The sequence below is a fragment of the Lepidochelys olivacea genome, assembly GCF_965140295.1.
Source record: "Lepidochelys olivacea isolate rLepOli2 genome assembly, chromosome: 1".
In the NCBI taxonomy this organism is placed as follows: domain Eukaryota; kingdom Metazoa; phylum Chordata; order Testudines; family Cheloniidae; genus Lepidochelys; species Lepidochelys olivacea.
The window spans coordinates 216,218,110-216,233,827 of NC_140411.1; the positions used below are offsets into that span (position 1 = coordinate 216,218,110).

At 46.0% G+C, this 15,718-nt stretch overlaps 1 protein-coding gene across 1 annotated transcript in view; it reads left to right on the forward strand.

Annotated features, from left to right (window-relative positions):
* Window positions 1–15,513, forward strand: part of STYK1 (serine/threonine/tyrosine kinase 1) — a 29,393-nt gene extending 13,880 nt beyond the window's left edge. Inside the window, exons 2-9 of the mRNA XM_084618600.1 lie at window positions 2,286–2,423; window positions 3,510–3,776; window positions 4,379–4,560; window positions 9,078–9,161; window positions 10,580–10,788; window positions 11,085–11,125; window positions 12,376–12,472; window positions 14,844–15,513. Of these exons, the coding sequence (XP_084474726.1) occupies window positions 2,286–2,423; window positions 3,510–3,776; window positions 4,379–4,560; window positions 9,078–9,161; window positions 10,580–10,788; window positions 11,085–11,125; window positions 12,376–12,472; window positions 14,844–15,048 (1,223 nt within the window). The 3' untranslated portion in view covers window positions 15,049–15,513. The remainder of the gene's footprint in view (window positions 1–2,285; window positions 2,424–3,509; window positions 3,777–4,378; window positions 4,561–9,077; window positions 9,162–10,579; window positions 10,789–11,084; window positions 11,126–12,375; window positions 12,473–14,843) is intronic.
* Window positions 15,514–15,718: the final 205 nt, after the last annotated feature.

Below are 15,718 nucleotides of genomic sequence, written 5' to 3' on the forward strand. Positions count from 1 at the left end.
CTGGTCGCCTGCCATATTTACTATTCTTTCTACACAGCAGGATGGTTTGTCCCTGTAACCTCAATAAAGATTCTTTAAAATACAGCCAACTCTCCTGGACTCCTTTCCCCCTCATGTTAAAGTCTGGTTTTCTGAAGTCCAGGGTCCGTATTCTGCTGCTCTCCTTTCTTCCCTGTGTCAGGATCCTGAACTCGACCATCTCATGGTCACTGCCTCGCAGGTTCCCATCCACTTTTGCTTCCCCTACTAATTCTTCCCGGTTTGTGAGCAGTAGGTTAAGACGAGCTCTGCCCCTAGTCGGTTCCTCCAGCACTTGCACCGGGAAATTGTCCCCTACACTTTCCAAAAACTTCTTGGATTATCTGTGCACCGCTGTATTGCTCTCCCAGCAGATATCAGGGTGATTGAAGTCTCCCATGATAACCAGGGCCTGCGATCTAGTAACTTCCATGAGTTGCCAGAAGAAAGCCTCGTCCACCTCATCCCCCTGGTCCTGTGGTCTATAGCAGACTCCCACCACAACATCACCCTTGTTGCTCACACTTCTAAACTTAATCCAGAAACTCTCAGGTTTTTCTGCAATTTCATGCTTGAGCTCTGCGCAGTCATACTGCTCCCTTACATATAATGCAACTCCCCCACCTTTTCTGCCCTGCCTGTCCTTCCTGAACTGTTTATATCCATCCATGACAGTACTCCAGTCATGTGAGTTATCCCACCAAGTCTCTGTTATTCCAATCACATCATAATTCCTTGACTGTGCCAGGACTTCCAGTTCTCCCTGCTTGTTTCCCAGGCTTCTTGCATTTGTGTATAGGCACTTGAGATAACTCGCTGATCGTCCCTCTTTCTCAGTATGAGGCAGGAGCCCTGCCCTCTCGCGTGCTCCTGCTCATGCTTCCTCCCGGTATCCCACTTCCCCACTTACCTCAGGGCTTTGGTCTCCTTCCCCTGGTGAACCTAGTTTAAAGCACTCCTCACTAGGTTAGCCAGCCTGCTTGTGAAGATGCTCTTTCCTCTCTTCGTTAGGTGGAGCCCGTCTCTGCCTAGCACTCCTCCTTCTTTGAACACCATCCTATGGTCAAAGAATCCAAAGCCTTCTCTCTGACACCACATGCATAGCCATTCGTTGACTTCCACAATTCGACGGTCTCTGGGTATCCCAGAGTATTGTAACCCAAGAGAGTAAGGATGTTAACCCCAGCATTCTGGCCAAATTCCAAACCAGTTAATTTACTCTTCCGCTCTAATATTCCAGCCCCCCCCCCCCCCGACCGTGTTTTAATGGGAGAAGTTATTCACCTCAATTACACTGTTCTACAGCATTGTTGACATAGAATGGCTGCCCAGGCTCCACCCCAGAGCTAGCTGCATTTCATTGGTGAGTGATCCCTAAATGCACTGGCTAACACTTTCATATACAAGTATGTGGCAGAGCAGTGGGTGTCATGCATTCACCCTTTTGAGGAAGAAGATAATAAACTCTTCTGGGTTCGTCCACACATCTGCAAAACTTCCTGTGCCTGGAGGAGGAAGCTTAAGAAGGGAACACCAGTCCAAGGGTTGGTAACTGGGGAAGATTATTGTGCCTCAGAGACAGCTGATTACAGGAATAGATTAGTGAAGGGGGAGGCAGTCATTGATCCTGGGATTGCCTGGACCAGGTACAGAGTGGATGTTTCCCAAAAAGCTGGAGGGGGCCGGGGTCTAGGGAAGGACTCTACCCCGATCATGACAATAAAATGCCTATAGATTAAGCTGGGACCAAGATTTACCCATGATACTGAATGCCTTATATCTCCCTTTTCTTTATTTTGGTCTTCCCTGCCCCCGGAGAGGGGGAAAAGTGTGTGTGTGTGTGTGTGTGTGTTGTTATTTTTTGAGAGAGACTCTTGTCTACCCCAAGCAGGGGTAGGAATCTGTGAGTGTCAGAGGAAGGAAGCAACCCAAACCGTGGTCTGTGGGGGACGCCAGGAGATCCCATCCACCACAAGGCACCTAAAGAAGTGGCCTGATATTCAGAGGTGAAGAATTCCCATTGACTTCAGTGGGAGTCTTAATAGTCAGCCCCTCTGGAAATCAGGCTAGCAGTTGATGAGGTGCTTAGATACTACTGCAATGAGCACAGCATGGATAGATAGCTCCTTCATGTTGAAAATTACTAGAATGGACTATTATTATGGTGTTGTACAGGCTTTGTTCAGTGTGGGAGTGTTGTACACACGGTTATTTCACTGAGCAATAACGGTTACTCTTTGTTTCCTGTTTTCTCTTCCCATTGACAGTTGTGCGTGAGTACCAGACTGAAGTGATCATCATCCCTGTCTTCCTAGTGGGTGTCTTTGTCATCCTGTTAAGTGTGATCCTTTGGCTCCGCTATCGAAGCTGGAGGTCGAAGCAACAGCAACTGCCCAGACGCCAAGGTAACAAAGAGGGGAGAGCTGGGTTCAATGGAAAGTCTCTCATTCCCACCCCCAGGGCTGTCAGAGACAAGGAGAACTGAAGAGCCTGAGCTTGGAACTCAATGGCCTTGTCTACATTAGGAAAATTGGGACCTCTAGTTCACCACTAGTACAGCTCCACCAATGGTAGCCATGGTGGAGGTTGTAGCATAGAGGAGACTCAGGTCCATAGAGCATTGTGTCATCTCACCCTGCTGGGGGTACAGTTAGATGACGTAGTGGTAAAATCACTTGAAACCTGTCATGCAGGGGACATGGTTTCAAGCTTTAGCCTCAATTCCTTCAGGGCCAGTGTAGGCTGACCACAGTGCCATCTGGACGTTAATACTCTGCACTGCAGTAGATCCAGATTCAGTTTCCAGTCATGGTGTCCTATGGCTAGGAACACTATGAGGCTAAATTGGTTGGCATATTCTGTGTGGGTATCACAAATTTGATTCCCGGTTATAGTGGCCAATTCCCAGGAGTCCACTCAGTTGTAGCTGGCAACGCTACAGAATTGGGGTTTGCAAAGTGGCTAAAGCAAGAAACCCAGATCTGAGCTTGTTTTATATCCATGCACAAAGAGCAGAACAAGTACTTACAGTCTAAAGTGAATTGGTATTTTTTAATTGGTATATATTAAGGGAATTAAGAAAGAACGAAAGTAAAGTCTCTAAGGACACTGTATGTCTCTTCTCTGTAACAATCTACAGCAATTCTGAGAACAAAATGGCTGCTGTATCTACACACTGTCAGAGTTCTTAGACATGTAAAGATGCAGTATCCAGAAAATAAGGGTTTAGAAGTTACATACACCATAGATTTCAGGTCTCAGTTTCTCCTGCCTCTCAGCCAAGTTGGGTGGGAGTCCTGGGGAAGCAGAGTCCTCTGTCTACTTGTGGGCTGGCCCAGCTGAGACCAAATAACACTTCCCCAGCCATGATTCTGAAAATCAAAATAGAGCATGAGCCTAAGGGAACAGTTCATAGCCAGTGGCAAAATGTAAAGGAGGAAAATTCATCCCCCAAACACTTATATATCATTTGGCTTTTATTTTTGCAACAGCTGTTGCCCCATTGCCAGCAGAGGACAAGAACCAGAAGGAACACAGTGAGTCAGAGAACACCTACATCCAGCTGAGTGAGACAACTGTGGAGAGTCTACTGAGATCTGCAGCCTTAACTCTGAAGGAGCTGGAAATACCACGAGACAGACTCATACCAGGGTCCTCGAAGCTGATACACAATGGCAGTTTTGGGGGAATCTACAGAGCAGAATTGGAGACTGGGAACCCTGGGAAAACTAAGACAGTCATCCTGAAAGCCTTACAGGGTAACAGAGGTGGCAGGAGTGCTCCATTTTTATACACTTCTCTGTTTCCCACTTGTGTGAATCCACTAGAAATTCCCCATTCTCTAGCTCTGAGTCCGTTTTCTTTCTTAGCAGTTGCACAAGGGGCTTCCCCTTTCTCTGCTGTGAGCTACTGCTCCCTGCTTTCCTGTGTGCATCCCCCCAGTGATTCCTCTCTGTCTGTGTACCCTCTCAATCTCTCTCTATGGCCTTGACTTCACTACAGAATTTGATCATATTTGAATATACCTGTAAAGGTGTGAGATGACAAGATGCTGACCATGAATTTGCATTCACTGTAGGCAAGCACAAGTAGTGTTAATCATTATGTCAGCTAGTCATGGTTAAACTTTGGTCTTAGCAGGGTTTAGTCACAAGCAGTATATATGCATGTTAAAGGAGGTTGTATTGCATGGTCTAATAATGCTTAGTCCTGCCATGAATGCAGGGGACTGGACTAGATGACCTCTTGAGGTCCCATCCAGTCCTATCATTCTTTGATTCTGTGTTGAGAATATTGAATATGATCTTTTCTCTTCTTTGCCTCCCTGTGGTGATGCTGTCTTTTTCTCTGGTACTTTCAGACACTGCTGGACCCAGTGAGGTGAAGGATTTCCTGGGAAGGATTAAGTTCCATCAGTCCCTTGGTCATCATGATAACATGGTTGAACTGATAGGATGTTGTGTAGTCCAGCTGCCCCTTTATATGATCCTGGAGGATATGTCCCATGGGGACCTCCTGAATTTCTTGTGGACCTGCCGCAGGGTGAGTCTGAGGAAGTGAATGCCAGACCAATTATCATGTCTATCCTTCACCTCTGTCCATGTCTCTTACATACATCTATTTAAGAAGATATCTTTATCATGTGTGGTTCTTTTAATCCATCCATCCTTAGGCTTCTCTAACCATCCATCCATTCACAATACAACTCTTGCTTTTTTATGTATGTATATTTCTACCTAGTCATTCACCTCCTGTCACACTTCCCCTTTCTTGCTGCTTACCCACAAGCTATCCCCACTATATCACTCACCTGCCCCACCAACCATCCATTCCTCCAACGTACCACCTACCCTTCAATTGTCTAACCGTTCACCTTTTTACCTCTTCCATGTTTGTGTTTGATGCAGTACCTGAGCATTATAAATGCTTATAAAGAATAACTATCTCAAGCAGGGCCAATAATGCCAATTTGCTATGGGGCACGTAAGGAGAATGATCATAGAATCATAGAATCATAGAATATCAGGGTTGGAAGGGACCCCAGAAGGTCATCTAGTCCAACCCCCTGCTCAAAGCAGGACCAATTCCCAGTTAAATCATCCCAGCCAGGGCTTTGTCAAGCCTGACCTTAAAAACCTCTAAGGAAGGAGATTCTACCACCTCCCTAGGTAACGCATTCCAGTGTTTCACCACCCTCTTAGTGAAAAAGTTTTTCCTAATATCCAATCTAAACCTCCCCCACTGCAACTTGAGAGCATTACTCCTCGTTCTGTCATCTGCTACCATTGAGAACAGTCTAGAGCCATCCTCTTTGGAACCCCCTTTCAGGTAGTTGAAAGCAGCTATCAAATCCCCCCTCATTCTTCTCTTCTGCAGGCTAAACAATCCCAGCTCCCTCAGCCTCTCCTCATAACTCATGTGTTCCAGTCCCCTAATCATTTTTGTTGCCCTTCGCTGGACTCTCTCCAATTTATCCACATCCTTCTTGAAGTGTGGGGCCCAAAACTGGACACAGTACTCCAGATGAGGCCTCACCAATGTCGAATAGAGGGGAACGATCACGTCCCTCGATCTGCTCGCTATGCCCCTACTTATACATCCCAAAATGCCATTGGCCTTCTTGGCAACAAGGGCACACTGCTGACTCATATCCAGCTTCTCGTCCACTGTCACCCCTAGGTCCTTTTCTGCAGAACTGCTGCCTAGCCATTCGGTCCCTAGTCTGTAGCTGTGCATTGGGTTCTTCCGTCCTAAGTGCAGGACCCTGCACTTATCCTTATTGAACCTCATCAGATTCCTTTTGGCCCAATCCTCCAATTTGTCTAGGTCCTTCTGTATCCTATCCCTCCCCTCCAGCGTATCTACCACTCCTCCCAGTTTAGTATCATCCGCAAATTTGCTGAGAGTGCAATCCACACCATCCTCCAGATCATTTATGAAGATATTGAATAAAACCGGCCCCAGGACCGACCCCTGGGGCACTCCACTGGATACCGGCTGCCAACTAGACATGGAGGCATTGATCACTACCCTTTGAGCCCGACAATTTAGCCAGCTTTCTACCCACCTTATAGTGCATTCATCCAGCCCATACTTCCTTAACTTGCTGACAAGAATACTATGGGAGACCGTGTCAAAAGCTTTGCTAAAGTCAAGAAACAATACATCCACTGCTTTCCCTTCATCCACAGAACCAGTAATCTCATCATAAAAGGCGATTAGATTAGTCAGGCATGACCTTCCCTTGGTGAATCCATGCTGGCTGTTCCTGATCACTTTCCTCTCATGCAAGTGCTTCAGGATTGATTCTTTGAGGACCTGCTCCATGATTTTTCCAGGGACTGAGGTGAGGCTGACTGGCCTGTAGTTCCCAGGATCTTCCTTCTTCCCTTTTTTAAAGATTGGCACTACATTAGCCTTTTTCCAGTCATCCGGGACTTCCCCGGTTCGCCACGAGTTTTCAAAGATAATGGCCAGTGGCTCTGCAATCACAGCCGCCAATTCCTTCAGCACTCTCGGATGCAACTCGTCCGGCCCCATGGACTTGTGCACGTCCAGCTTTTCTAAATAGTCCCTAACCGCCTCTATCTCCACAGAGGGCTGGCCATCTCTTCCGCATTTTGTGATGCCCAGCGCAGCAGTCTGGGAGCTGACCTTGTTAGTGAAAACAGAGGCAAAAAAAGCATTGAGTACATTAGCTTTTTCCACATCCTCTGTCACTAGGTTGCCTCCCTCATTCAGTAAGGGGCCCACACATTCCTTGGCTTTCTTCTTGTTGCCAACATACCTGAAGAAACCCTTCTTGTTACTCTTGACATCTCTGGCTAGCTGCAGCTCCAGGTGCGATTTGGCCCTCCTGATAACATTCCTACATGCCCGAGCAATATTTTTATACTCTTCCCTGGTCATATGTCCAACCTTCCACTTCTTGTAAGCTTCTTTTTTATGTTTAAGATCCGCTAGGATTTCACCATTAAGCCAAGTTGGTCGCCTGCCATATTTACTATTCTTTCGACTCATCGGGATGGTTTGTCCCTGTAACCTCAACAGGGATTCCTTGAAATACAGCCAGCTCTCCTGGACTCCTTTCCCCTTCAAGTTAGTCCCCCAGGGGATCCTGGCCATCCGTTCCCTGAGGGAGTCGAAGTCTGCTTTCCTGAAGTCCAGGGTCCGTATCCTGCTGCTTACCTTTGTTCCCTGCGTCAGGATCCTGAACTCAACCAACTCATGGTCACTGCCTCCCAGATTCCCATCCACTTTTGCTTCCCCCACTAATTCTACCCGGTTTGTGAGCAGCAGGTCAAGAAAAGCACCCCCCCTAGTTGGCTCCTCTAGCACTTGCGCCAGGAAATTGTCCCCTACGCTTTCCAAAAACTTCCTGGATTGTCTATGCACCGCTGTATTGCTCTCCCAGCAGATATCAGGAAAATTAAAGTCACCCATGAGAATCAGGGCATGCGATCTAGTAGCTTCCGTGAGCTGCCGGAAGAAAGCCTCATCCACCTCATCCCCCTGGTCCGGTGGTCTATAGCAGACTCCCACCACTACATCACTCTTGTTGCACACACTTCTAAACTTAATCCAGAGACACTCAGGTTTTTCTGCAGTTTCGTACCGGAGCTCTGAGCAGTCATACTGCTCCCTTACATACAGTGCTACTCCCCCACCTTTTCTGCCCTGCCTGTCCTTCCTGAACAGTTTATAACCATCCATGACAGTACTCCAGTCATGTGAGTTATCCCACCAAGTCTCTGTTATTCCGATCACGTCATAGTTCCTTGACATCACCAGGACCTCCAGTTCTCCCTGCTTGTTTCCAAGGCTTTGTGCATTTGTATATAAGCACTTGAGATAACCTGTTGATCGCCCCTCATTGCCAGTATGAGGCAGGAGCCCTCCCCTCACAGACATTCCTGCCTGTGCTTCCTCCCGGTATCCCGCTTTCCCACTTACCTCAGGGCTTTGGTCTCCTTCCCCCGGTGAACCTAGTTTAAAGCCCTCCTCACTAGGTTAGCCAGCCTGCTGGCAAAGATGCTCTTCCCTCTCTTCGTAAGATGGAGCCCGTCTCTACCCAGCACTCCTCCTTCATGGAACACCATCCCATGGTCAAAGAATCCAAAGCCTTCTCTCCGACACCATCTGCGTAGCCATTCGTTGACTTCCACGATTCGACGCTCCCTACCTAGGCCTTTTCCTTCCACGGGGAGGATGGACGAGAACACCACTTGCGCCTCCAACTCCTTTATTCTTCTTCCTAGAGCCACATAGTCTGCAGTGATCCGCTCAAGGTCATTCTTGGCAGTATCATTGGTGCCCACGTGGAGAAGCAGGAAGGGGTAGCGATCTGAGGGCTTGATGAGTCTCGGCAGTCTCTCCGTCACATCACGAATCTTAGCCCCTGGCAAGCAGCAGACTTCTCGGTTTTCCCGGTCAGGGCGGCAGATAGATGACTCAGTCCCCCGGAGGAGAGAGTCCCCGACCACCACCACCCGCCTTCTCCTCTTGGGGGTGGTGGTCGTGGAACCCCCAACCTCAGGACAGCGCATCTCATGCCTTCCAACCAGCGGAGTCTCCTTCTGCTTTCTCGCCCCAGACATATCATCTGGTCCACTCTCCGCAACGATACCTGTGGAGAGAACATGAAAGCGGTTAGTTACCTGTGTCTGTGTTACTGGAACCCGGACATTCCGCTTACCTCTTCTGGAGGTCACATGTTGCCAAGCTTCTTCACTGGTCTCTTGGCTCCTCTGTGCAACCTGCTCTATATCTGTAGAGCTTTGTGCCCCTAGAAGCCTATCCTGAGTTTCGTCCAGGAAATCCTCAGTTTCCCGTATGCAACGCAGGGTTGCTATCTGTTGCTCCAGACCTTCAATCTTCTCTTCCAATATGGAGACCAGCTTGCACTTTGTACAGACAAAGTGCCTGTGGGAGGATGCAAGGGTTAGATGGATATGGTGCCATTTGCTGAAACCAGAATCTCATCAGAAAGAAGCAGAATTCCCCCTCTTTTTCTCTACTGTCGCATTTGTTTGATGTGCTTTCTGCTTCTCTTTCTCTAGGATGTAATGACCATGGATGGTATCCCATATGACTTCACGGAGAGGCAGGTATATAAAGTTGGGCAGCAGGTTGCAGCTGCCTTGGTAAGTCTACATCTTGATTCATTTACCATGATAGGAGAGACAAAAAAAGAGACAGAAACCCACTCTAACGTCAGAGTCCAACCTGGGGGAACTCTATTCTTTCAAATTTAGAATCCACTAAAAATTATGTGTGCTAGATTTAAATAGGAAGCACAAATGGTTTTAGTTCCTCCTAGATTTGATAAGACACTGTTACTGCCTGTTTCTATTAATCCTTGAAACAGGCCAGGAATTACTTTCATTCAAGCATCTGTATTGTTTACCTGCTGTAGTAGCACAAACTGACATTTAAGTAGAAAAACTGTAGTTTAAAAATGGAAGTTCCCAAGAAACAGAAGAGATAAAAATGGAGGAAGGATGGTAGTATGATTAAGGCACTGGACAAAAACTCAAAACATCAATGTTCAATGGCCAGCTTTGTCACAAATTTAGGCAAGTCACTTAAGCTCTGTGTGTCTCAGTCACCTGTGTGTAAAATGGGGATAATAATGCATTTCTATTTAGACTGTAAACTCTTTGGGGCAGGGGTTTCTCTTACTATGTGTTTGTACAGTGCCTTGCACAATGGGGCCTGATCTTAGTTGCGGCCTTTAGGCACTACTGGAATACAAATATTTAACCCAGCTAGAAAAAGATTTGCGAATCTCACAAATACAATAATAATGCTGAACAGAATATTATTAGAGAAACCCAAAATGCCCTTCTGTTTCATGAATGAAAATGTTATAGCAAAGAAAGGGGGAAGCACACACAAGAGTAACAGGGAAAAGATAGGAGGCAATGGGTTTCCCCACTGTTGGATTTTCCATTTCAGCAGGACTGGATTCCCCCACTGGATGGATTCACCCTCCCCCTTCTTACTAGTTAGAACAGATGTTCCCTCTCAGTGGAAGAGGAAGGTCTCTCAATTAGTGATTTTCACTCTTTTAGGAATAGAATGTCCTCCTTGGCAGATTTTCCCATCCAGTAGAAGTGGGTATCACCTGACTGGTGGATTTTCCCTTCAGTAGGAGCAAGGACCTTTATTGGTGGATTTTCCCACCCCCACCTCCCCTTGGTGGATTAGGTGTGGACCCTGCTGATGGATATTCACTATAGGTGGCTGCTTTCAGTGGTGGTAGCTGAAGTGAGTTTCCTTAGGAATTTTGCATGAAAGGCCAAAGGGCTGAGGAAGCATGATAGATCTTTGTGTGGTATTGGAACTTCTTGGTCTAACCAATGAGAATATTCCTCTGATAAAAGCTCCTCGTGATATTATGTAGGTGTGCCAGGTATACTCACCACATGGCTGGCTGCCAGGGACCCAGGTCACTGTGGTGCATGCATCATTGGTGGGGGCAAAGGGCATAAATTAATTGATTTTTTCAGTCAGTTGAAGAGAAAAACAACTAACTTTTCCCCTTTTTCCAACTTGCTAGGAATTTCTCCAGCAGAAGAAACTTTTCCATGGGGATGTGGCAGCCAGAAATGTCCTGATTCAGTCTGACTTCACTGCCAAACTCTGTGGGCTGGGTCTGGCGTGTGAAACCCACACCTATGGCACCAGCTGTGTCAGACAGATTGTGCCACTCAAGTGGCAGGCACCAGAGCGGCTATTAATGAAACCTCCCAGCATCAAGGCAGACATGTATGGTTTGTTCTGGGGTGAAACTATATCTAGCTTTCAAACCTTATCTATCACTTTCAATTCCTCACACAACACTGTGTTCTGATCCACAGATCAAAACTCCACTGTAGGGCTCACCCTTGCTTCCAGCATGGAGCTCCACCTGGTGGCTTGCCCCTTCCTCCCTCTGCTCACCTCCCCAGCTCACCCTCATTGTTATCATATGTTTAAATTATTATCTTGCTTTTTTCAGTTGCTTTCAGGCTAGAGATTGGAATAAGACCTGCCAGTGAAACTGACACTGTGTTTTCTTACAGATGGTCCTTTGGAATCTTACTGTATGAGATGATCACATTAGGTAAGAAGAAAAAATAAAATCCTAGGGAAAGGCTGGAGTGTCAAGGGACAGCTCAGGCTAACAGTCTCAAACCTGAATGTGTACAGTTAGGTGTTTAAATAAACAGTTTGATTTTTTTCAAAGGTGTATATCATCCACTACTCCTTTTGGATTTCCTGTCAATGGGATTTACCTTAGTAAATCAGGATGCCCTTTTAGGAGCATAAATATGGATTTTGGTGCCTAACCTTAGGCACCCAAGGTTGAAAATTTTGACTTATGGGCCTGAATTACATTGGCAGTATGGCTACAGAAAAAAAGATAGGCTACATTCTACTGCTGCTGCATGCAACATCAGAATCAAGAGTGTGTGGGAAATGGCCATGGTGTCTTTTATGTCATGTGGTCACTTCTGTTTGCTAGGAACTGGACTGAGACCTCTACAACTCATTTCACAGAGACAACAGAACAGCCTTCAGATGAGAATATCTTTCTACGTTTACTCACCTAGTGTCAGATAACTTAAAAAAGAAAGGCTCTGCCTCCTATTCCACAATCTTCCTGAGCCATCTAGTCCTCCTAGTTATTCTGGAAACATTGCCCTAGAAATGAAAGGTTCCATATCCCATTCTTTAAACTCTGTGCTATCTCATCACTCCAGATTCCATTTCTGATATTAAGCACATTTTTAGAGGGGCTTCTCCAGCAGTTATCTTCGTATTCCCCAAATAAGGATGCAACTTATGCTGTATCTAAAAATGTGCCTCTCTTCTTCTGGCCTTACAAACATGGGAAGAAGAGAGAGATAGGAAAGACCAAAAAAGAATAAAAAATTTAAGTGATTAAAAGACTGCAGTTCCTGTATGTTGCCACAGTGTGTCACCCTTATTCCTCACCTTACTTTATGCTGCACATTTCCACACTGTGGTTTAGGGCTGTCACTTCTGAGCTGCAAAAAACTGGGACATCCGAACCATTTAATCTGGGACAGCGACGTTAAAGGAATCATCCTGGAAAAACCTGGACAATTGGCCACCCTAACCTAGTTACAGATGCTACTTTTGCTCTGTGCAATTACCCTGTCCAGCCACCAGGTGTTAACCTTTCATGATTCATCACTCAGCATTTCTTTGAGGGGAAAGGAAAGATGGCATCACACCTTCACTGGTTTATTTGTGGTAGGAAAGAGGATAGGCCTCATGTAGGAGCTGGAACTTGGAAATCATTTTCTCTGATAATTTTAACTTTTGTTGTTCATTTTTCTCTTCCAGGGGCTCCACCGTTTCCTGAGGTGCCACCTTCTCATATCCTACAACACCTTCAGAGAAGGAAGGTCATGAAGAGGCCCTCCACCTGCCAGCCAGCTATGTAAGAGGCTTCCTCTTCTTCTAACCTGATCTGAGTGGTGGGGCTTATACTCTGCTCCCAGCTCAGAGCTGCATGGAGAAGCTCTTACAGCCACGGTTTGCAAATTTTTCCAGTCGCATCCCTCTTACCATTCATTGAATTTGTCTCCCCACCCCACCATTACTTGTAATCTGAAGTAATCCCCTACTTTTGTGCTGTTGCTGGTTATGGTGCTCTCTTTAGAGCTGGGCGCTGGAGAACGGCATCTGCTGGCCAGGGCATTCATTTTGTTTGTGGCATGGGAGGACTATTTTATTAATTCCACACCCATCTTGCAATACCCACTCCGTTCCCTGCTCCTGCTATTATGGCGGCAGGTCCAGCGGGACCCATGGGATACAAGTTTCTTTATGCTCCTCTCAGGGAACCTCCTGCACCCCCCTCCCCAGAGGGGTAATCCCCCAGTTTGCACACCACTGTCTTACAGTATTTACACCTACCCTCAAAGATCACACACTGTCCTTGCTACTACTTGCTAAGGGTTTTCTTCTTTTTTTCAGTCTCAGTCTATATCTGAGCACTTCACTACCAGAAAGATGTTGACAGACTAGTGAGGAATTCTGAGAATGATTAAGGGAGTGGAGGAAAGATTTGAATAGAGAGGTTAGGAACTATTAGGAAAGGGATATATAAGACAGAAAATATCATAATTCCACTATATAAATCCTTGGTATGACCACACCTTGAATTTTGTGTGCAGTTCTGATCGCCTCTTCTCAGAAAAGATATATTAGAACTGGAAAAAATACAAAGAAAGGCAACAGAAATGCTTCGGGGTATAGAACAGCTTCCATATTAGAAGAGATTAAAAAGACTGGTACTGTTCATCTTGGAAAAGAGTTGACTAAGGGGGGGATATAATGGAGGTCTATAAAATCATGACTGGTGGGGAGAAAGTGAATAAGGAAGTGATATTTACCCCTTCACATAACACAAAAACCAGGGGTCACCCAATGAAAATAGGCAGCATGTTTAAAACAAACATAGTGAACTACTTCTTTACACAATGCACAGTCAAACTATGGAACTCATTGCCAGGGGATATCATGAAAGCCAAAAATATGGTTGGGTTAAAAAAAATAATTAGGTAAGTTCATGGAGGATAGGTCCATCAATGGCTATTAGCCAAGATGGTCAGAGATGCAACTCCTAAAACTCTGACTGCTAGAAGCTGGGACTGAGCGACAGGAGGTGGATCACTTGACAGTTGCCTTGTTCTGTTCACTCCTTTTGAAGCACCTGGCATTGGCCACTGTCAGAAGACAGGATACTGAGCTAGAAGGACCATTGGCCTGATCCAGTTTTGCCATTCTTATGTTCTTATATCTGAGGGGGATAGAATGGACTAGAATATTTGTAGGATGTAAATAATAAGGGAGCTAAGTTATTTACTCTGGTACTGGTAAAAGAGAGTATTGCAAGTGCTAAACTGAATGAAAGTGAGTAAAGGGAAAGTTGAGGTTGGATATTGAGGAACATTAAATAACAGTGAGGGACTATGGAACAGATTTTTAAAAAAAGATTTGTAGGTGCCTAACTCCCATAGATTTCAGTGGGAGTTAGGTGCCTAAATACCTTTAAAAATCACATGCTATGAGACTATAGGAAGGAAGGAAACAGAGGAGGCCAGTCACTTGGAACACTTAAAACTAGGACTCAAAAAAAGCCTGGAGAATAGACTAGGCAGCAATCATTTATTGGCTAAGGAGATATGGGAGGATGGACATGATGTGCTCTAACAGATCTCTTTAATCTCTTTGGGATGCTACTGTATGAAACTTTGACTGCCCAAAGGTCTCCTTCCTTCTCTTGAAGTTTATTCTTGTCACTTTGATCCCCCATCTGTCCTGCTGTGCTGTTGTTCCATCTGGGTCTACCCCAATTTGAACCTGGTTTTCTTGACTCTCAGAAATTAGAGGAAATGTCAAAGCAGTGATCAGGTCTTCCAAATGGTACAGGAGTCTCCTTGATAATAACTTGAATTCTCCCCTAAATGAATGAATAATCTTAGTGGGACAGTACCTCCTGTGCTGACATCAGTCCTGGACAAAAGAGCCCCTGGATATTCAACAAGGAGTCCTGGTAGCTCTCTCAATAATCAAGGAAGTGGTATGACTTAATGAACATTACCCCTTCTCCCCCGTTCCATTCTCATAGGTGAATTCTAATACTAGCAAGTGTGCGATTTCAAAGGTCCCTTATGCTAGCTGTGTATGTAGATGAGATCAAGGTGTGGTCTCCAGAGTTTTCACTGAGGGGTGGGGATTCCTTTGTAGCATAAATTTGTCCTTGTGCCTCATTCCTGGCTTCGCACCACTCCTCTGTCTTACAGGTATGGTATCATGAAGTCCTGCTGGCGGTGGAGTGCTACAGACCGGCCGCCACCCAGAGAGCTGATCAAGCGCCTGCAAACAGCAGCCAAGAGCAGCAATGACCAAGTGGTGCTCCAGGTGCCTGAGCTGGTGGTTCCTGAACTATATGCTGATGTGGCTGGCGTTGATTTGAGGAGTCTCGACAGGGACTACACTGTGCTCTGAAGCATGCCTCTGTGTACTGGGAAGGAGTGGATCTCTGACTTTGCCCCTCTTTGGGGAAACAAGGGGCTGACCCCTCTGGAAATCAGAATGGAGTGTGTGTTGGGAAAGTTCCTCTAATTTTTTTAATGCAGAATGTAGTTAGGAGGGTGGGAAATTCTGAAATAAACACTAGGATCCAGAAGGGACTCCCAACTCGGAATTGAGAAATATATCCTGCACCACTCAAACGCCTCTCTACATCATGATTGGCTGCACTGAAGGGGACCAACCAAACAGAAACAATCATTCTGAGTGGCCTCAAGGTGGTGCTCAGTTATGAAGTTGTACAGCTTTGAGTGAATGAAATCTGTGACAAGGAAGCATTCCAGTACCACCACAGGGAGAAGGGTGGGGGTGGTTAAAAGTCTTGTCACCCATGACACCCCCACTTTTGCTGCTTTTTCCAGTCATACATGTGAAGAGAAGGCTCCGACCTGCAGCAATAGCAACTATGTGGATGGGACTGAAAGTTGTTTTGTCGTGCGTTGAGCAGGAGGTTGGACTAGATGACGTCCTGAGGTCCCTTCCAAACCTGATATTCTATGATTCTATGAAAGCTGTCTACAAGGATTTACAAGAGGTGGACACCATAGGTGGCAAGGGATTGCTTTGGTTCCAAAGCATGCAAGTG